The following is a 21,550-nucleotide window of genomic DNA, read 5'->3' on the forward strand; positions in this document are numbered from 1 at the left end:
AATTGGAAATAAAAGAAAAATACCACAGGCCCATTAACATAGGATTTTGTTCCCCCTTTCTCCTCTCTTTGTATCAGTTTTTGTTAACTTTTCATGCAAATATTGGATTGTCAGGAAAGTCATGACATTTTTTCTATGTTTTTCAAGCAAAAACTGTATCATGACTTTTCTGTCAGCCCAATACATAATCAGCTGTCACCTTAATTTTTTCTCCAATTAAAAAACCATTTTATTTTGAGGAATCTCAAATTCCAAAACAGATAGGAACCCTACTCATTGTACTCAATCCTCACTGTTAGCATTTATAACTACTGACCAGTCTTATTTCATTTGTAACATCCTGTACTTCTTTCACTCATAATCTCATCTTACCTATTATTTTGAAGGAAATCCTATGTATTTATTTTTATTTCCAATAAATATTTTTGAACAGTAACAGTATCAGTATTAAAGGGTAGCTTATATTTCATCAAATTGGACTATCAAATTTTTTAAAATAGTACTTTTATTTTTGATCATTTATGTTGATTCTAGTTTTTCTTTTAACTGTTAAAAAAATTGAAGGATATATCTTTATCAGAAGATCTTATATTTCAATATAAGAGATTTAAAGGTTTTTTGGACCAAGAGCTATATTGCTTTACAGCGAACCAGATTTCTAGTAGTAGATGTGATAGTTTAACCTTTTGCTGATTTAGAAGGCAAATAATTGATAAGGAGAAAAACACTGCTGGTGAGGGAAAGGTATTTTTTAGTTATATATACTTGCTAGTTATTCTCTTTCATGTATTTCTGTGCTACTATGTATTGTGATTTTAAACATTTTTGTGGGCCGGGGGTCTTGCTTTGTAGATTTTTTTTTTTTTTGAGAAATGTGATATACAGAAAAGTACACAAAACACACATCAGTCTAATGAACAGCGTTAAACATAATGCCTATGTAGCTATCACCCAGATGGAGACCTAAAACATGCAGCACTTCTAATAGCCTTCGTGTTCCATGTATTTTGTCTCATTCAAATTTTTCCTCTCCTCCTGCAGGGAGCCCATTGTCCTACTTTTAAGGGATATTCTTTTTTTGCTCTTTGCAAGTGAATGCATCCCCAAAATCTAGTTTAGTAGTTTGGTTTTACTTATTTTTGAAATTATATAAATGAAATCATGTTAGCAGATTTTTCATTTGTATGTGAATTAACATATTGAGATAAGAATTGGAAAACTAGAGTCCCACAAATGGTAGTACTTGTTGACTCAGGTCAGCACCTTGAATGTTGGTAGTAGTTCCTGGCAACTTGGGTCTCAATATTCTTACAGCTTACTGATCAGAGTCAGGGCTCTGAGGAAAGGTCTACCCTGGATGGAATGGTTGGGGGGTGGAGGTGCTGGGAGTGGTGGCTTTAGCTAGTCATTTGGACTCAGGTTTGGTTTGGCAAATTTTCTCATTGAGATTGAGGCCAAATAGCCCTGGTGGTTTGGGGAATAGCATTAACTAGCTATGAGGATATGCATCTAGCACTGTGCCTTGGCATTGAAGGCTGTCTTTGAGTAGAATAGAGGTGACTTAATGGTAAGGATGATCCTGAAAATGTCTTTGTCTTAGTGGTTGCAGGAGGGGTTAGCTCTATGCACACATATCTAATGAAAGTCAACTGAACCGACCCAGATGACTGTGAACTCTCTGGCTATGAATACTAATGGGCCCCAGAGTTTTACCTTACAGTTGTCCATTTCCCCTCTTTTACTGCTAAAAGCATATTCTTCATGGCTTCCCTGTTAGAGATTTTAGTCATAGTGCCCTTTATCCCATCATTTTTTTTCTACTGCTACTCAGTTTTTCTCTTAGAACTTTGTAATTATTTCTCTGCTGAAGAATTTACATTGATTCCTCTATTCATTGCTGCCCCTACAAGAAAGTCCGAATTCCTTAGATGGGTACAAAAGAGTATCTAATCCTGGTCCCTGCATACTTTTCTAGCCTCATCTTCTTATACTTTTAATGATTCTGAACTGCTTACCCAAGCTTTCTGGACTGTTCATCCCTCTATGCTTTTTTTTGGCACATGCTGTTCTCAGTCTGATATGTCTGTTACTCAAACTTAGTTGTCTGTTGTTCTCCAACAGAGTACCCCAAAACTTAGCAGATTAAAACAGTAACAGCATTTTGTTACCATTTTGTTAGTTTATGTGGGCCAAGGCTCCACGAATGGTTTAGCAAGGTTTGACGCAGTTTCAAGAGGGTATTGTCAGATTGTTGGATCAGACATAATCTGAAAGATTTTCTGAGACTGGAAAATTCACTTTCAGGATGTTTTTTCCCACATACCTGGCAGGAAACCATAATTTTTTTGAATCCCTCTGCTGAGCTTCTTGGGAGTGTTCACCTAATAGCTACCTTCTCCATAGAGGTTGATCAGGAAAGAGCAAGATAGAGCTTCTGAATTTTTAAGGACTTGGTCTGCAAGTTGTTTTTATAAGACATCTTTGGTTACATTTTTATAAGATCCTGTTTAGTAGGGAGGGGACTACAAAGGATGTGATTATCAGGAGCAAGATTCATAGGGTACCATCTTCCTTGGTGGTAGGCCTTCCCATACCGTATATCCCTGGCTTCTGAATGTGGCATATTCTTACGATCCAGTACAAGTACACCACTGTTGGAAACCTTTCCTCTTCACTTACTAGTTGAGTACTTTCTAATCCTACTCAATTACAGCTATTACTTTGTGTGTCTATTATCATTGATAGAAAAGTAAAATTCTGTTAGATGTATAGTTAATGAAGCTCCTTAATGTTTGATTAAGAAATGTTAAACTGTTATAACACAGACTTAGAACCATATATGGTCAGGAAATATGCGTGTATGTGTGAATATGTTTATAAGTAATTAAAATCATCAACAATATATAGTGAATCTATTTTGAAAGATTATTTTTGAAGTAATTGCATAAATGTTTTAGGATATTCAGGTAAAATATAAATTATAGAAAATCAAAATAACTAGTATTTGTCATTACCTTGCTTAGCGATTTCTGTGCTTTAACCTTGATAAGTTGAGAAAGTATTTTTGGAAAAGCCTAAACATTTCATTTTTTTTCTCATGTACTTACATTGCTTTTACCTTTTCTTAAAGCTGCGATCTATTCATCAAATTAAATATTGATTGCAAATTAGAGTGAAGAGTATCCTGAGTCTTTAGTAATTTACAGAATCAAAATCAACAAATTTCCAAATTCTGATTGTATCTAAGTCCTTTGGAACTACTACTACTCAAACGTATACCTTTATGGGTCCTCCCTGGATGACGCCTGCTGCTCCCCTCAGCAGTGTACTTCATTGATCTGCCTCTTCTGCTCCCCATTCTGTCTCTGGTGAATCTTCTCACCACCCCTGCACCCCAGGCCTGTACCCCAGTTCTGTATGCATAAATAAATAAATCTTAAAAAAAAAAAAAGTATACCTTTATGTGTTCAAAAGAGTCTCACTGCTCTCCTTCAGATCTGAATCACAAAAGAGGTGCTTTAACTAAATGTTTAACCTTCTATTGGATGACTTTTATTTCAGAAAAATGAAGATAATGCCTTGGATATTTCCATTTTCCAATGTAGTTAGATATCATTAATTCATTAAAAGTTTTAAAATACATTTCTCCATAACAAAAAATATTTGAGTTTTTACAAAAAATTTCATGTTAATTCAGTCTTTTAAAACATTTTTTTTCTTGCTTCGTGCTGAGCAGATCATAAGCTTCATGAGGCATGCTCAACTTTACTAACTTTGGAACAGGAAATAGAATATCAAATCAGCAAACATACATCACAGTTCACTGCCCTTCAAATGAGTGAGGGCTTAGGAAGCTCTGAACTGAGTAACCCATCCTGCTGTTGATGCTACTTTTGAGCTGCACGCTTGCCACTTATGTGGCCTTTGATTCTTAGAGCAAAAGAGTGATCCAGAAAGGCTTAATGAAGGTGTTTCCTACTGCCCTCTCCTATTGTAAAAACAAAAATGATTCCTCCTGGTTTTCCCTCTGGTCTAGCCCTCTCTGTCCTCATGGATGGTAAGGCCCTTCCTTCCCAACTCCCCTGGTTTCCTAGGCCTTCAGAATCTTTTAATAGAGAACTGTTTTTTGTCCTTGGTCCATGGTTCAGTTTTGATGTCAGTGTCTTTTTATCTACAATTCTTATTTAACACTTTTGTTCCCAATACCAACAGGTCAGCCCATTAAACCTGTTCAGGGATGTGCCTTTATGTGCTGTTACATGATGTCTGAAAATATTAGGCAAATAAACTCTTTGATGACTGGAAAATAGTAAGATTTAACTGCACTTGCAAATGTAGTGCTTTATGATGATAAAGGTATAATTGTCTTACTTTAACTTGGAGATCGTGCAAGTCTTTTTTTTCTCCCTAAATTTACTCTTAAAAAGAAGATTGCTCACCATGAAACTTCTAGGTGGTGTCCTTCTATATGAAGTAGGAAATGCATGTACTTGGACCTCATTTATTTACCCAGGATTGTAAATATTCGTAACTTGTTTGTAACAATCTATCATCTGAACCAATTGTTTAAAGACCTCTAACTGTGATTACTGTTGATTACTACCAAAATTCTGGATCACTGTTATCTTGTCTTAGATAACCTCCTTAGTGATAACTTCTGTCAGTACTTGCCTTTTAGATTTTCTGAGGTTTCTTATCCAGAGCATAATGTGCTATCTGAAAGAATTTAATATTTAAAAATAACTACATAAGTATTTCATAGTGGTTTTTGAAGGTATTTTAGTATATCACTAGTTTTCTTGTTGTAATTATCAATATTTCTGTTTGTGATCACTTGATTCAATCTGTGTGACAGCCCATTTGCATTTTTAAGGTTTTGAGTCACACACTCCATGTTTTATTCTTTGTTGGAAAGTACTTTTTTCCTTGACAATATGGTTTTTTGAAAACACATTAAGCATCATACTTCTTTATAACGTATTTTGAGGATTTGAAAAGATCATTTTTTGTCACTTCAGATATCTTCAAATTGTTTTCTTGTCACTTCAAATTCCAGTTTAGTTTTGCATTCAAGGTGACATGTTGAGATACAGATAAATAATTGGTTTGTCTGCAGAAAGCCATTCCCCTCTCTTGTTCATACTCTAACCTTTTTTTTTTCCCATTCAATACGTCAAACCCATTTCTACTCTAGGTCCTTCATACTTCTTTTTTCTCTGTTCTTTCCACAGCCTTCACACAGATTGAAGGCCTCAGTCCCATCTTCTCAGACACCATGTCTGAGTATGAAGTAGTTTTCCCAGGCATCTTCTGTCTCACCCCTTGTCTTTTTTTTCACAGTGTTTGTCATTGTGAAACACAGTTGTCTTATACATTTGTTTTCTTATTTGTCTACCACTGCACCTCCATGAGGCTACTAGGGACAGTAGGTCTTTAGTCTACAACTGTGTGTAGTGCTAAGACTGATTCCTCAGAACTCTGTAAGTACCTGTTAAGTTTTATGAAGGAAAACCAAATAATTTCCATGTATGTGGATTCTACATAAATGATTGTTGTATTTAAACAGAAATGAGAAATACTTGATTGACCTGTATTTGTAAACCTCATCAAGCAATGCCTCTTTTCCCCCAGCATTTAAAATTATTTGAAATCATTTGCTGTTATTCAAATGAATACACTAAATAGATCTTCAAAGTTAATATGAATTGCTTATACTAAAGTTACAGATGGGACAAATAACCTTTCATCCTGGAAATAATTGAGACTTCCTGCTCAGAGCAACTATGTACTTCTGGTTTAATTAACTCTGGCCTTGACAGTTTTTTGACTCTGGCCTGGATGACTGACTGACTTATGGCCTCTCTCTTAATTATGAATGTATAAAAACATGTTATGGATTGATGTTATTCAGGAATACACCCCTGGAATATGTCTTAGAGTCAGTGTGTTTTAAAATAATAGAACTTTAGGCTGTAGAACATACTATATGTCCTTGTCCTATGAAGCATCATGGTAAAACAGTCTTTTAGATTGATTATTCCATTTTTTAAGTTCTCAATTAACTGGGTCCTTTGAGTCAAGAACCAAATTCCAGATTTTAAAAATGACTAGAGTATGAAAAGCACTACTAGATTCTGAGCTGAAAAAGAAGACTTGGAGAAATGCCTACTTTAAAAAAAAATGCGTTGCATCTGTTTGATCGGTTTCTTTTGGGTGCTTTTCAGATACCTCCCCTTTCTCACCCTTTCCTTAGAAAAGCATTTTCTTATGGAATGAAAGTGAATGCCTTCTCTCACATGAGTGAATGTTCTCATTTATCTCTCATAGCTCCTGAGTACTGGTGTTCCATCGCTTATTTTGAAATGGATGTTCAGGTAGGAGAGACATTTAAGGTTCCTTCAAGCTGCCCTATTGTCACCGTTGATGGATACGTGGATCCTTCTGGAGGAGATCGCTTTTGCTTGGGCCAACTTTCCAATGTCCACAGGACAGAAGCCATTGAGAGAGCAAGGTATTCACTATATAATCAGTTACGTTAAAAAACCATCAGGCAGCTATAGATCAGAGACATTCTGTAGGGGAGGTGGAAGTGGAAGGATCAGGATGGGAGTGGGAAGAGCACAAGGGACTATGGTGATGGTGCACAAGTGAACTGGAGGTGGGCATTTCAGTGGGAACCATACAGTGTACAAAATTGAAGGATGATGTAATAGACATATTTTTAAAAAGTGTCAAGCAGTTACCTCCTCTTCAAAAAAAAATGAACATGGTAGCATTGTCTTTTATTTGAAGTTCCATTTTTCAGTGGTAGTACAAGTTTTTGAATATAGAGAATAAAGGTCATCTTGATAATTCAGAATTGGTAACTTTTTTTCATTGTGGATATTTGTTAATTCAAACATGATAGCAGATGGCCTGTTTCTAAGTTAGTGAGGTTTCTATGTTTTCAGGTGTGGCTTGATCTTTTGGAATCCAATCTGAAAGTAATTTTTAAATCCTCTGATTGTAAATTATTTCTAAAAATCTACTGAAGCGAAATAATGTAAAATGAATACAGATGTTTCCAGAAGTTTTATTTATTGAAAAACTAGTAATAAGAGGGAAGTACTTAATTTTAACGAACTTTCTTTTTTTAATAATTGTTAAAATACTAAGTTTATATAATGAAATTTTAAAAATTTAAATGTTAGAGGAAAACACACAATATGTACTCGATTTCAACTCTTTAAGGAAACGTGTGCCGCATATTAAGTACGAAATCTTGGCTCTGTCATCAGCTGTGTGATGTTGGGGAATTATGTGCCTCTAAGCCAGTGCTGTTGAATAGAACTTTTGTGAAAGAAATGGTCTAATGGTATATCAGGTCTGTCCAGTAACAGTAACCACAGCCTCATGTAACTATTAAGCATTTAAAATGGGGTTCATGTGAATTTTTAATTTAACTTTATTTAAATTGTAAATGTAGCAAGTTGATTTGGTCAGTGTGGCTATAAGCCTTGGTTTCCTAATCTACAATATGGGAATAGCAGTATATACTTCATTGGATTGAAAAAAAGTTAAATGAGAACTTTTGTTAAATGTTCCTGATGTGTACTATGCCATTTATAGATGCTCATCAGCTTATATAAGGTATTAAAAAATAGGAGGAAGATAGAAGAATGATAATGCTATTTTTTTGTTATTATGTATAATGTCCTTTTTCTATTTTTAATATTTTTTCTATTGAGTATTTTATTAATCTAAATGAAAAATTGTGTTAAATGCTTATCAAAATGGAATTTAATTCTCTTTTCTTCCTAAGGTTGCATATAGGCAAAGGTGTGCAGTTGGAATGTAAAGGAGAAGGTGACGTTTGGGTCAGGTGCCTTAGCGACCATGCGGTCTTTGTACAGAGTTACTATTTAGACAGAGAAGCTGGGCGTGCACCTGGAGATGCTGTGCATAAGATCTACCCAAGTGCTTATATAAAGGTTAGTTACAGTTGTGCTTGAATATTTTTCCAGACTTGGAAATCTATTGTTTTTTTTTTTTTTAAAGATTTATTTATTTATGCATACAGGATTGGGGTACAGGCCAGAGATGCGGAGGGTGAGCGGATTCACCAGAGACAGAGCGGGGAGCAGAACAGGCAGATGGATGACGCACACTGTTGAGGGGAGCAGCGGGCGGGTCAGGAGAGGTCTGCCACACCATGTGGTCTCCAGGGCAGGCGGGAATCGAACTCATGCGGAAGTGGCCTAAGCCTCTCAGTGCTGTGCTTTAACCTGCTGCACCACCAGGGAAGGCCCAATCTATTGTTTTTTTAAAGAAAGGAAATGGAGGTGGGAGGAATGGATAAATGTCTTATCTGTTTAGCAGTTAGAAATTACATTTGCATTATAATTTCTTTATAAAACATATTGACATGATGAGTTTAGTTTTATGTTTGAATTTAGGTACTGTTGTTCGCTAGCAAATTTTCTAGATGTTTTAGAATAATAATATGCTCTTGAAAATATTGAATGTAACCTCTGAAATTAGTTCCTTTGACATATGAAATACCTAAAAATTAGACTTCAGAAATTTATCTAATTTTCAGAAATTCTAAAATGAATAGCTTTTCAAATTTAGAACCTAAGAGATAAAAAGTTCATCTGAAGATTTTTAAAGCTTAGTTATTTCGTGCATTAAATGAGATCTATTAGCTATATAGATTTTGGAAACTAAGCCTGAGTTATTTTTCATTAATCATTATATATTCAACCATTTCAATGTTAAGTTTTATTACATACACTGCTTCGAAAGGAAAAGATCATTGTAATTAGATACCTTAAATATATTTTTATTTTCAGATTTTTCACAGTCATCTTAAGAATCTTTTATTGTTAGCTATTAATAGATTAATGAAACTAACTTTAACTTACTCCAAGAAAATTTTTTAGCATACAAAAATATAACCAAGTACCGTCTATCAAATTGGAGTTGCTTCATTGTCCCAGAACAAATCTGTTTATCATCTTCAGTCACTATAGTTCAGTTAAAGGATTTATATTGGAAATTTTTTTTAAAGAAACTTTCAAATACATTAAGTAGTACACAAACAGCAAAACTTTGTGAATCTGTCATCCAGCTTCAGCTGTTAGGAGTATTTTACCAACCTCTAATGTATTTCTTTCTTTTTTCTGCCCTGTTAAAGCTGATTCCAAAATTAGATTACTTTACTCATAAAATACTTTAGTATGAATGCATTATGTTAAAGACAACTAAGAGTCATTTATCACAACTAAGAATAAAATTAACAACTCCCTGTTAAAATTTTTGGCAGTAGAGAATCAGTGAAATTTTGACCTATAAAAATAGAGTAAAATAGACAATAGCATATTAAATTATATTTATTCATAGAATATTCATTATGTAGAAAGCTGGTTATGAAACAACACATCGAATATGGCCCTATTTTAAAAAAAGGTCACGGACATTTGTATATGTTTATATACCCACAAGGCTAGATTGATTTGTACAACATCTTATCAAGTATTGTCTCAGTGTGGTAAATTATCTTATTTGTATTTTCCTGCTTTTTCACAGGGAATTTTAGTTTTTGTAAGCTTTGTTACTATTTTTAAGTGATATTGGGTTACATCCTGTTTGGTAATCTGTTTGTTGGAAAGTTTTTCTTGAGAGAATTAAATTCACTTTATTTTTAATTTTTTTCTCTGTCATCTTTTCTCCCTATAGGGGATCTTGGCTTTAGTCTGGTACCCCAGTATCCACATCTCAATTTTTATGTATAGGAAGGAGGTAGAGAGATTTTGTCTCAGGAAGTTGAGTTCCAATCCCAAGGTTTAATGAGGACCTAACTCCTGTTGCATAGGTTTCTCTGATGCTTATCTCTGCCTTGGGCAAGAATTTTATTCCTAAATATACTCTAAATTGTGCAAGTATTTTACCTGCCCTTTTATGGGCAGGTACCCAGTTGTTAGCCCTTGAGAGTGCCAGGCTGTTTTCCCTTTAAATACTACTTTAAGAAGTTGAATTCACACCCTCTACTTTTTATTTTTGGTCTTGGTACTCCAAGAACTTCCTGTTCTTAGTTCCTGTCCTCCACTGTGGCTCTTGTTTATCTGTTGTCAGTTGATGGACATATGCTTTGCATCCACTTTTTGACGATTATGAATAAATGTTGATGTGACAGATTTTTTTTTTTTTAAAAACCTGAAAATTTTTTTTTATTACAAAGTTTATTTTTTACATCATTTTGCACATTCTGTGACAGATTTTTAGATAGATTTATGTTTTCATTTTCTTGGGTATACCCTGACATGGAGTTGCTGCATCATAAGGTTAACCCTATGATTAACTTTTTAAGGGATGGCTGGACTGTTTTCCAAAGTAGCTGTGCTGTTTTACTTATCCACCAGCAAGATGTCAGGATTTCAGTTTCTTAACAGTCTTATCAGTATTTGTTATTATCTGTCATTTTCATTTTAGCCATCTTAGTGGATGTGAAGTGATATTTCATTGTGGTTTTGATTTGCATCTATGTAATGGTTAATAATGTTAATGCATATTTTCATGTGCTTTGGGCCATGAACATATCTCCTATGGATCAATGTCTATTCAGACCCTGTACACATTTTTTAAAAAGATTTATTTATGTATACACACAGAACTGGGGTACAGGAATGAGGTCCAGGGGTGGTGAGTGGATTTACCAGAGACAGAGTGGGGAGCAGAACAGGCTGATTGACCAAGTACACCACTGAGGGGAGCAACAGGCAAGACAGGAGACATCTGCTGTGCCATGTGGGTGGCCCAGGATAGAATTCGTGCTGAGGTGGCTGTGGCTCACTTCTTAGTGCTGCACATTAACACATTGCACCACCAGGGAGACCCCTTTACACATTTTAAACTGGGTTGTATCTTTTCTTATTACTGAGTTGTAAGAATTGTAAGAGTTCTGGGTATCAGATACTTATCAAATACATGATTTGGTAATATATTTTTTTTATTCTTTGGCTTGTCTTTCATTTGTTTGATGATAGAAGTTGCAGCTTTTATAAAACTTTTTAAGATTTTGTTATAGCCTAGTTTATTCTTTATTTGCGGTTTTGCTGTTATATCTAAGAAACCTGTCTAATCCATAGTCATTGAAGATTTACTTCTATATTTCCTCCTTGGGGTTTTATAGTTTTAGCATTTACATTTAGGTCCCTGATCCATTTTGAGTTAGTTTTTGTGTGTGGATGTAAGAAAGGGATCTTTCTTTATTCTTTTATATGCAAATATTCCAGCAACCACTTGTTGAAAAGATTTCATTTATTTATTGGTTTATCTTGAGACCTTGTTGAAAATCAGTTGACCTAAATGTAAGGTTTATTTCTAAACTGTCAGCTCTGTTTTATTGATTTGTAGAGCTGTACTTAATGGCAGTACTACTTGGACTTGAGTATTATAACTTTGTAGTAAGTTTTGAAATTGGGAAGTGTGAGTTTTCCAACTTGGTTCTTTTTTAAGATTGTTTTGGCTCTTGAGAGTCTCTTCTATTTCCGTATGAATTTTATGATTAGTTGGTGGAGGGTATCTGTTTCTAGTAGTTTTCTAACCTTTGTATGTGTTTGGGGCAGAGAGAAAAGGTGATTATTTATACAAATACTCATCTTGCCTTGCTGTCTCTGGATTGCTTGTGTAATTTGTACTGTGTGCCATAATATTTGTGAATGTATCAGATATAAGGTCGAATAGTATAATCTTACATAATCAATTTCTTAAATTGTAGTTTACCTCTATTTTGGAATAATGATTCTTCAAGATATGAAAAAAAATTATCACTTGATAAGCCACTGGATAAATTTTTATAATCTCAGGTTTTTTGACATGAATAATAGTAACTATTTTATTGGACGTGTTAGTGGCATAATGACATAAGATTTTGTCATATTGTCTAAGATTGAAAAATTGTTTACCAAAAGTATTATTTATTTATTTATTTATTTTTTTTAAGGAAAGCATTTTTATTAGTCAGGAAGAGATGCCATATATATCCTAAACTTGACCATTGGTATTTTCTTCATTTGCTAATTTTTTGGGCAGCAGTAATTGAAGGACCTTTGTATATATAGTGATTAGGTTGTCTGATAGCTTCTCACCAGAGATGATATTATTGGATGAATTGAAGGTAGATGACATTAACCCTGGGGGTTGTGCCCCCACATGGAGAACATGAATGAATTCACAAATATTATTCCCTTTTTAGTTAAAATGAAAGAAAAAATTTGAGAGCCATTGTTTCATTTCATGAACAAAGAAGCTAGAACTGTATTTTTTTTTCTTTTTACTATGTTGATTTTATTGTTCCCTTATGACATAAGTCATTTTTCACTTATGAGAATCTGATGTAATGAAATTGTATGTTACAAGTGTTAAGTGAAACAAATACTTGAGTTCTAAGTGGCTGTGTTCTTTTATTTTAAAAAAATGAGATGTTTTGTGTTGCTTAGCACTGGCCGCTAAGGTTTTTAACAACTTTAATTGAGATAAGTCACATACCATATAATTTACCCATTTAAAGTATACAATTCAGTGGCTATTAGTATATTGGCAATATTGTGCAGTCATAACCATGATCAATTTTTGAACTTTTTTATCATCCCAGAAAGAAACCCTGTACCCTTTAGCTTTCACCCGACAAAACACCATTTTCCTCAGCCCCAGACAACCACAAACCTACTTTCTTTCTCTACACATTTGCTGTTCAGTGCATTTCATGTAGATGGAGTTAGATAATGTGACTTGCTTCTTTCATTAAACATGTCTTTAAGTGGCTTTCACCTAGCATATATCTAGATTTCATTCCTTTCTATGACTGAATAAAATTCCATGTATCATATTTTGTTGATCTACTTTTCAGTCTATTATGAATACTACTACTATGAACACTCTTGTACAAGTTTTTTTGTGGACATATATCTTCATTGCTCGTGGTTTTATGCCTAAAGGTAGAATTACTCAATCGTAAGATAACTGTATGTAAGTTTTTGAAAAAATATCAAACTCTTTTCCAAAGTGACTGCCATTTTGCATCCCCATCAACAGTGAAGGTTCCAGTTTCTATACATTCTTTTCACCATTTTTTACTTACTATCTTTCTTTTGATATTAGCTATGTTAATGGGTGTATTCTGTCATTGTGAGTGTGATGGTATTTAGGCAGAGAAAGTTATAGTTACAAGTGTTTATAGTGTACTGTTAAAAATCTTTGAGTGAAGATCTGTTGGTTGTTTTTAATGCCTCATGGTGGGAATATATTGAGAATACATTTGAGCTTTGGTAATTTATAATTAAGTTTTATTACCTGTCCAGTGTTCATATGATTTATATGTGCACCATACTTGGTGTGAAAGATGGTTAGAAATAACTTTTAAGTGATCTTACAGACCTAAGTATAAACATAGAGCCAAAAAATTCCTAGATTATAACATAGGAGAAAAACTAAACAACCTGGATCGTTAGCCTTGGATAGCTGTGAATTTTACACACACCACCAAAGGCACAAATCATGAGGAAAAACGGGCTAGACTTCATTAAAATTAAAAACTGCTTTATGAAAGATGTTATATACCAGCCTAGGAAAACATACTTGCAAAAAATTCATCTGATAAAAGAATGTTACTCAAAATGTAAAAAAATAGTAAAACTCAACAATAAGAAAACAACCTGATTTAAACAATAAGCAAGAATTAAACAGACACCTCACAAAAGAAGATACACAGATAGAAAGTAAACAGTAAAGATTTCAACATCTTATGTTTTATTTAATTGCAAATCAAAACAACAGTGAGATACCAGTACATATCTACTAGAATGTTCAAAATCCAAACACTGACAAAAGCCAAATGCTGGTGAAGATGTGGAACAACAAGAATTCTCAGACATTGCTGGTGGGAATATAAATTGGTACAGCCACTTTAGCAGAATTTGGTAGTTTCTCACATATTAAACTTCTTCTTACCATATGATGCAGCAATCATACTCCTTGATGTTTACCCAAATGAATAAAAGTAAGCCCAACAGAAACCTTGACATGAATGTTTATAGCATTTTAATTCGTAATTGCCAAAACTTGGAAGCAACCAAGATGTCCTGTACTAAGTGAATGAATAAATAAATTATGGTATAGCCACATAATAGAACATCATAGAGGAAAATAAACTAGTGTCATGAAAAGCATGGAGGAGCCTTAAATGCATAAAAACAAGTATGAAACAAGCCAGTAGGTATAATTCCAACTACATGACATTCTGGAAAAGGAAAAACTCTGGAGACAGTGAGATGATCAGTGGGTTCCAAGGTTTAGGAAGGGGAGAAGGATGCAGAGGCAGACCACAGAGGGCTAGAGCAGTGGAGCCAGCGACTCTATGTCCTGTGCATACATGCCACTAAATAGTTGTCTAAACCTGTAGAATGCATAAAGCCAAAAATGAAATGTAATGCTAACTGCAAACTTTGGTTGATAAATCTGTTGATGTTGGTTTACTGAGTAAAACAAGTACACCATTGTGGTAGCTATACTGGGGGAGGTTGTACTGGAGTGGACACAGACAACTCTACTCTTTGCTCAGTTTTACCAGGAGTCTAAAACTGATCCTAAAAAGCTTATTGATTTCCTTCTTTATTTTTAATTTTTTAAAAGATTTATTTATTTATCCAGACAGAACTGGGGTACAGGCCGGAGGTGAAGGGATGGTGAGAGGATTCACTAGAGACAGAGTGGGGAGCAGAACAGGCAGATCAGTAAAGTACACTGCTGAGGGGAGTAGCAGATGAGTCAGGAGAGGTCTGCCACGCCATGTGGGTCACCTCTGGGGCTGGGGATAGAACATGCATTGAAGTGGCTGTGCCCAGCTTGTAGTGCTGAGCCCTAATCCGTTGTGCCACAGGGAGGGCCCTAATTTCCTTATTTAAAAAATGTGCTGGTGGCCCTCCCTGGTGGTGCAGCGGGTTAAAGCACTGCACTAGGAAGCTTAAGCCACTTCCGCATGAGTTCGATTCCCGTCTGCCCCGGAGGAGATCCACATGGCGCGGCAGACCTCTCCTGACCCGCCCACTGCTCCCCTCAGCAGTGTACTTCGTCCATCTGCCTGTTCTGCTCCCCACTCTGTCTCTGGTGAATCCTCTCACCCTCCATATCTCTGGCCTGTACCCCAGTTCTATATGAGTAAATAAATAAATCTTTAAAAAAAAAAATGTGCGGGCCCTCCCTGGTGGCGCAGTGGGTTAAAGCACAGCACTGAGAATCTAAAGCCGCTTCCGCATGAGTTCGATTCCCGCCTGCCCCGGAGGTGACCACATGGCGTGGCAGACCTCTCCTGGCCCGCCTGCTGCTCCCCTCAGCAGTGTACTTCGTCGATCTGCCTGTTCTGCTCCCCACTCTGTCTCTGATGAATCCTCTCACCCTCTGCATCTCTGGCCTGTACCCCGGTTCTATATAAATAAATAAATCTTAAAAAAAAAAAAAATGTGCTGGGCCCTCCCTGGTTGGCACAGTGGATTAGAGCAGAGCACTATGAAGCTAGCCACAGCCACTTGAGCACAGGTTCAATTCCTGCCAGAGGTGAGCAACATGATGCAACAGACCTCTCCCGCTGCTCACCTCAGCAGTGCACTTCCTCGTTCTGCCTGTTCTGCTCCCCACTCTGTCTCTGGTGAAATCTCTCACTGCCCCTGCACCTCTGGCCTGTACCCCAGTTCTGTATGCATAGATAAATAAAGCTTTAAAAAAAATGTGCTTGTAGACTTCATTGTTTGTTTCAATTATTTGATTCCCTTCTTTGTGTTGTATTAGCTAGTGTATTCTAGGAGATTACGCAGAACCCAGTGGAAAAGTTCAGAATTTAAGGGATTCTTGGGAAATCTTGAGAAAAGAATGATTTCTGGTAGGTATTATAGGATTTCTGATTGCCAGGTCTGTCATGTTTTCTATCCTGAAGTCTTTTATGACTAAAAATTTGGCTAGGTAATATATACATATATATTTGACCCTTGTGTAGCTTCAGAGAATTGGGATAGTCTGATTTTGTCCTTTATTGATACTAATCTGGTTAGACTTGAGAAGATAGACACCAAGTGGAAAAATAAGTAAATAGGAATGTGATTTGCTATTCAAAAAGAGTTGTTTTGTTTATCATTGCTATATTCCCTTCTGGTTTGCATGGTTAATACCATCAGAATTTTTTTTATTATATTAATTTCATTAACTTGAAAATGAATAGTTTGGGAACTAAAACTGTCTTTTTAATCTGATGTAGTAGTAAGCTGTGCAATCTTAGATTTCTTTTATTGTCAAGGGTACTTGTGCTTGCTCATATTTGGGTGTTGTGTATCCTAGAAGGAGTTTTTAAAATTTAATTTACTTCTTGATGGAGTATGTCGTCACATGATTCAAAATCTTAAGGATAGTAAGAGGTTTCATTGAGTTACTTTGTTGTCTTTGTCCTTGTTCTCTTCCTGCAACTTCTACAGATGACACTCTTGTGTAATCTTTCAGTGTTTTTAAAAATTAAATATAAGCAAATGCATTATTTAGGAACTTGGTCTTTTCCTAGAAAGAAAGCTTACATGATTTATCATCTGTGATGTGTTGTTTACTAATAGACCATTCTAGCGTTTTTATGGAGACAAGTTTAAAGGCTGGCAACTTGGGCCTTCTGGGGGTACAAGGGGTTAAGTCTCAGCACTGTGAACCTGTCTGCAGCCACTGCTGCAAGAGATAGATCCCAGGCCAGAAGCTAAGTCACATGGCCCAGCAGATAGCGCCTATCTTGCTCATTGCTCCTCTTAGCAGTGTACTTCAGTTAGCCACCTGCTGCTCCCTACTCTATCTCTGGTGAATGCTCTCACCCCCAACCCCCTGCCTGTCTCTGACCTACACCCCAGTTCTTGTATGCATAAATTTTAAAAATAAATCTATAAAAAAAAGATTAAAAAGTTGGCAACCTCCACTTGCTAGCTTTTGGCATGGTTGATGACTTCTTAAGGTAAATCCTGAACAGCAAATGGCTATTGGGAGGCGGAAAACAAAGTAATAAGTAACATTTATAATCATTACAGTCATTTAAAGTCATTATAGATAAAGTAACTGACATTCCAGAGAGGTTAAGAAACTTAACCTATGTAATTTGCGAATATCAGTGATAGGATTCAAAGCTAGGCCTTTTAAAAATCTTGAGCCTTTCGAAATAAAAAGAAAAGTAGAAACTAATTTTGAGAAATGCTTTATACTCATCATATTTAGTAGTCTTAAGGTTTTATGTTTCTTGAGCAGTTTTCTTAGTTTCTTAAGTATTTTAAGGTGAGTTGTTTTGCTTCTGTGTATAAAGTGTACATCACTTAAAAAGTTATGGTGCCACTTAAGACACTCTCCAGATAATGAGAGTGATAAAGAAGTTGGCCATGTTACCAAGATGTCTCCTTGCCTAAAAAAAATCTCAACAGTTTGACTGTGAAAGGGTAGAGGTGACTTTTTAACTGCTCATTTTTCACAGATGGGTGTTTTTGTTTGTTTGTTTTAAAGAAAGGACTACAGTGGCTACTAGATCTGTCCTTTTGGTAAAAGGGGTTTTGGGTGAGCTTCAGGCACCTTTACTGACTTCTCCCATGGGCATCCTAGCTTTGTTTTACTCCCCTCAAAATTTTATTGATTTTCTATTTGCGTACAAAATAGTTACATTTGGAGGTGCAAACTTCACACCTCAGCCGTGTGCATATTAACTCTTCTCTAAGTGCTGCCTGAAGCTGTGAGTGTTTAAATAAATTGAGTGTTCATTGTTGATACGTGAAAGTCTTCTGGCAGACTCTGCTGATTAAACTTACTTGTCCCAAGGTCTTTGATCTGCGTCAGTGTCATCGCCAGATGCAGCAGCAGGCGGCCACTGCGCAGGCTGCAGCAGCTGCTCAGGCGGCGGCCGTGGCAGGAAACATCCCCGGCCCAGGATCAGTAGGTGGCATAGCCCCAGCTATTAGTAAGTATGCTTTGGATTTTATTTTAGGTGTAATTTTTTAAGTTGGCATTTTATCTTGAATCACTCAGGTGGTTAGCTTAAGCAAAGTAGAAAGTAAAGTTCTTTTTAGCTGGGATTTTAGCATTTTTGAATTTGTAAAACTGTTCTCCTGTAATAGTTCCCATTTGCCTTAAACCCTGTTCTTATTTTTTGTATCAAAAAAGGGAGTGTGGGATAAAGGAGAAAGGGGCTTATTGTTATATTGATCAGCCTCCCCTTTTTTTGTTGATACTTTCACCTCCTGCCTCACCAGCCAGGGTGGGTTGTAATCACCTCTGTGCTTGACTTTATTCTAGAAGGAAAGTGTATTTCAGAATCAGGTACCTCTCCAGTTTTTGGTTTTCCTTTTTTTATGTATGCTAAGCATGGAGAGAAAACTAAGTGAGGGTGGTATTTTGATAACTTGTAGACTTTTTTTTAATTTTAGGGTAAAATTGAACTGTGTGCCAGGTTTCACACTGATGGGGAATTTTTTACTGCAGAGTTAAACTCCTGACTATAGACTTTTATGATGGAAACACGTGGCACCCATCTTCCACGTCTGAAGGCATAACTAGTGATTCATTCAACCCCTGTTCTTAACCTCTTCAGTGTGGTAAGCAAATCACACTGGCTAAGAAAACTGCAGTGGCCCTGCAGGTTTCTCTACAGTACATGCAAATTCCTCCCATTAGTTTCATTGTACTAGTGATGAATGCAGATTGACTGTATGTTCTGACTGGAAAATTAGATGCAGACTCTCCTTTGTGACTTATGTTCAGGAGTTTACAATTTAGAAATAGATAAGGCATACTCATTTAGTTAATTTGATTTTTTTTTTAAATTTGGGCATTTGAACTATTAATTTGATAGTTTTGATATTACAGATGTGCTTTGATTAAAGAATCCAGAACTACTAGTAAATTTCATTCTCATCTGTTACCCCCATGGAGTAATTGCATTATTATGTCTATTGTACTGTAAAATTGAGAGGCAGTCATCATCTGGGTCATCCAAGAAGTCTTAGTGGAATCAGGACTGTTAGCTGTTTCATCGTTAGTCATGTCTTACTCTGAAGTAGAGTGTTTAGAGAGACAGTAAAATTCTTAAGACCAGCCTGTGAACATGCACTGCTTAAAAACTAGTTGGTTCCTATCCCTTTACCTCTACTTCTAAAGAGGAAATAGAGGTGGGGTGTTGGTGGGTTGTAGGGATGTAATTTTTAATGGTGTTAGCTAGAAGACCTGTGTGGAACATAAACTGTTTTAACCAAAAGTTTTGAGTCCCTGCTGACAAAATTTAGATCTACACTTACTTCTTGCCACTTTGACAGGGAAGTTATATGCTGAGGAGATGAATAAAAGAAAGCTGGCCACTGTTAATATAAGATGTAGGGAGGATGGGAAGAGATCAGCCTGTCACTCTGACGTCTTCTAAATCTTTTCTGTTAGGCTTGTCCGCTGCTGCCGGAATTGGTGTTGATGATCTCCGTCGCCTGTGCATACTCAGGATGAGTTTTGTGAAAGGCTGGGGACCGGATTATCCAAGGCAGAGCATCAAAGAGACACCTTGCTGGATTGAGATTCACTTACACCGCGCCCTCCAGCTCCTAGATGAAGTGCTTCACACCATGCCTATTGCTGACCCACAACCTTTAGACTGAGGTCTTTTTACTCTTGGGCTCCTTGACATTATCAGAATGGTGGACTATAAAATATAATCTTGTTTATAATCTGAAGATATATTTCACTTTTGTTCTGCTTTATCTTTTCATAAAGGGTTGAAAAATGTGTTTGCTGCCTTGCTCCTAGCAGACAGAAACTGGATTAAAATAATTTTTTTTTCCTATTTAGAACTTTTCAGGCATGGCTCAGAGCTTGAAGATCAGGAAAAACACATTCTTATTAAATCTTCACCAGTTATGTATGAAGGATTCATTCCATTGCTGGAAAATTTAACCCTTTAAAATGTTCTCTAGGACTTTTATATGCAGAACATTGATATATGTGTTATTCTACAGAAAAATTCAATATTGCTGATTTTAAAGGCAGAGAAGTTCTCCAAGTTAATTCACCAATGTTACTTTGTGTGCAAGTTGTTATTGTTGAACATTACTCCAAACTGTTGTGCCATGTGGGTGAGTTAATTATATACCAAGAGCAACTTTACTCTGTGTTTAAAAAATAAGATAGGTAATGTATTGTAACCTTTTATCCAAAATATTTTTTGCAAGTTAACTAGTGAAAATGATTTTAATTCAGATTATCTTGCAACTTCATTTTTGCCAAGGCAAAACACTAATCTCTATGTATATTGAGAATTCCTTAAATTTACCTGACAGAGAAATACCATTTAAAATTACACTTGTTATCCCTGCTGGATAACTATCATATCAGAAAGTATACTTTTGCCCTGTGAACAGTGGATGTATTCTTCTCTATTTCTAGGCACAGGTTGGGTTACTAAGAAACCTAGAAAAGAATTTCTTTCCTTCATTAAATCAAAGGAAAGGCTTTGTATTTTTTAAAACACTAAAAGCAGTGTCACTCTGTCTAATCTTACTGTTCTGCAAAGGTGGCAACGCTTAAACTGAATAATGAGTATTTTGGAAACTGCTAAATTCTGTGTTAAATACTGTGCAGAATAATGGAACCATTACAGTTCATAATAGGTAGTTTGGATATTTTTGTACTTGATTTGATGTGTGACTTTTTTTCATATACTGTTTAAATCATGTATGTTATGATATTGTTTAAAATTCAGTTTTTGTATCTTGGGGGCAAGACTGCAAACTTTTTTATACCTTTTGGTTTTTCTAAGCCCTTTGCCATCAATGGTCATATCAATTGGCAGTGACTTTGTATAGAGAATTTAAGTAGAAAAGTTGCAAATGTATTGACTGTACCACAGACACAATATGTATGCTTTTTACTTAGCTAGTAGTATAAATAAAACCGAATCTCAACATACAAAGTTGAATTCTAGGTTTGATTTTTAAGTTTTTTTTCCATTTGCACTTTTGAGTCCAACCTCAGTGGCAAGACACCTTCTACTAAAGACAGGCAGTAGCCGCAACTACTGGGCAGCTTGGTTCTTCCCTCACGCTCTACCAGGACTTTCCCATGGACATTACATATCAAGGGTAGAGGTGGTTGTTTTTTTGACATTTATTTTTCGATAGCAAAAATAGTCCTGATTGTTTATAAGATATAAATAGGTTGTCTGCAGGATAGTGTGAAGTAAAATCAAGGTTATACTTCAGATACTTATCCTTTTTGCTTGGAGGGCATTTCTCATTATAGTAAGATTCTCTAAAATGTGTTACAAGTTTACGATATATGAAACATGTATGCATGGTAGATGTGCTTATAAATTCAGTTTAATTGAACAAGTCTTCTACTTCCTAGCTTGGAAGGTTTTAATATGACCATCCTAGAAACAACTGAATTGTTTATTGCTATGATTTAAACACATAGATCTTGATCCAAGCTTCCTGTCTGTTTTTAAAATAACTTCACCTGACAAACTCATTTG

At 35.7% G+C, this 21,550-nt stretch overlaps 1 protein-coding gene across 3 annotated transcripts in view; it reads left to right on the plus strand.

The window, feature by feature from the left end:
• Positions 1–20,985, plus strand: part of SMAD4 (SMAD family member 4) — a 48,140-nt gene extending 27,155 nt beyond the window's left edge. For 2 of the 3 annotated variants that reach the window (XM_004683909.2, XM_012725907.1), the window contains 4 exons: positions 6,328–6,511; positions 7,802–7,970; positions 17,860–17,998; positions 19,468–20,985. In XM_004683909.2, the coding sequence (XP_004683966.1) occupies positions 6,328–6,511; positions 7,802–7,970; positions 17,860–17,998; positions 19,468–19,679 (704 nt within the window). In that variant the 3' untranslated portion in view covers positions 19,680–20,985. Of the gene's footprint in view, positions 1–6,327; positions 6,512–7,801; positions 7,971–17,859; positions 17,999–18,519; positions 18,633–19,467 lie in introns of all 3 variants that reach the window. The other variant, XR_001145509.1, reaches the window with a different exon arrangement.
• The last annotated feature ends 565 nt before the right edge of the window (positions 20,986–21,550 follow it).

Source organism: Condylura cristata, unplaced genomic scaffold (genome assembly GCF_000260355.1).
Source record: "Condylura cristata isolate star-nosed mole 26May11 unplaced genomic scaffold, ConCri1.0 scaffold00016, whole genome shotgun sequence".
NCBI classification, from domain to species: domain Eukaryota; kingdom Metazoa; phylum Chordata; class Mammalia; order Eulipotyphla; family Talpidae; genus Condylura; species Condylura cristata.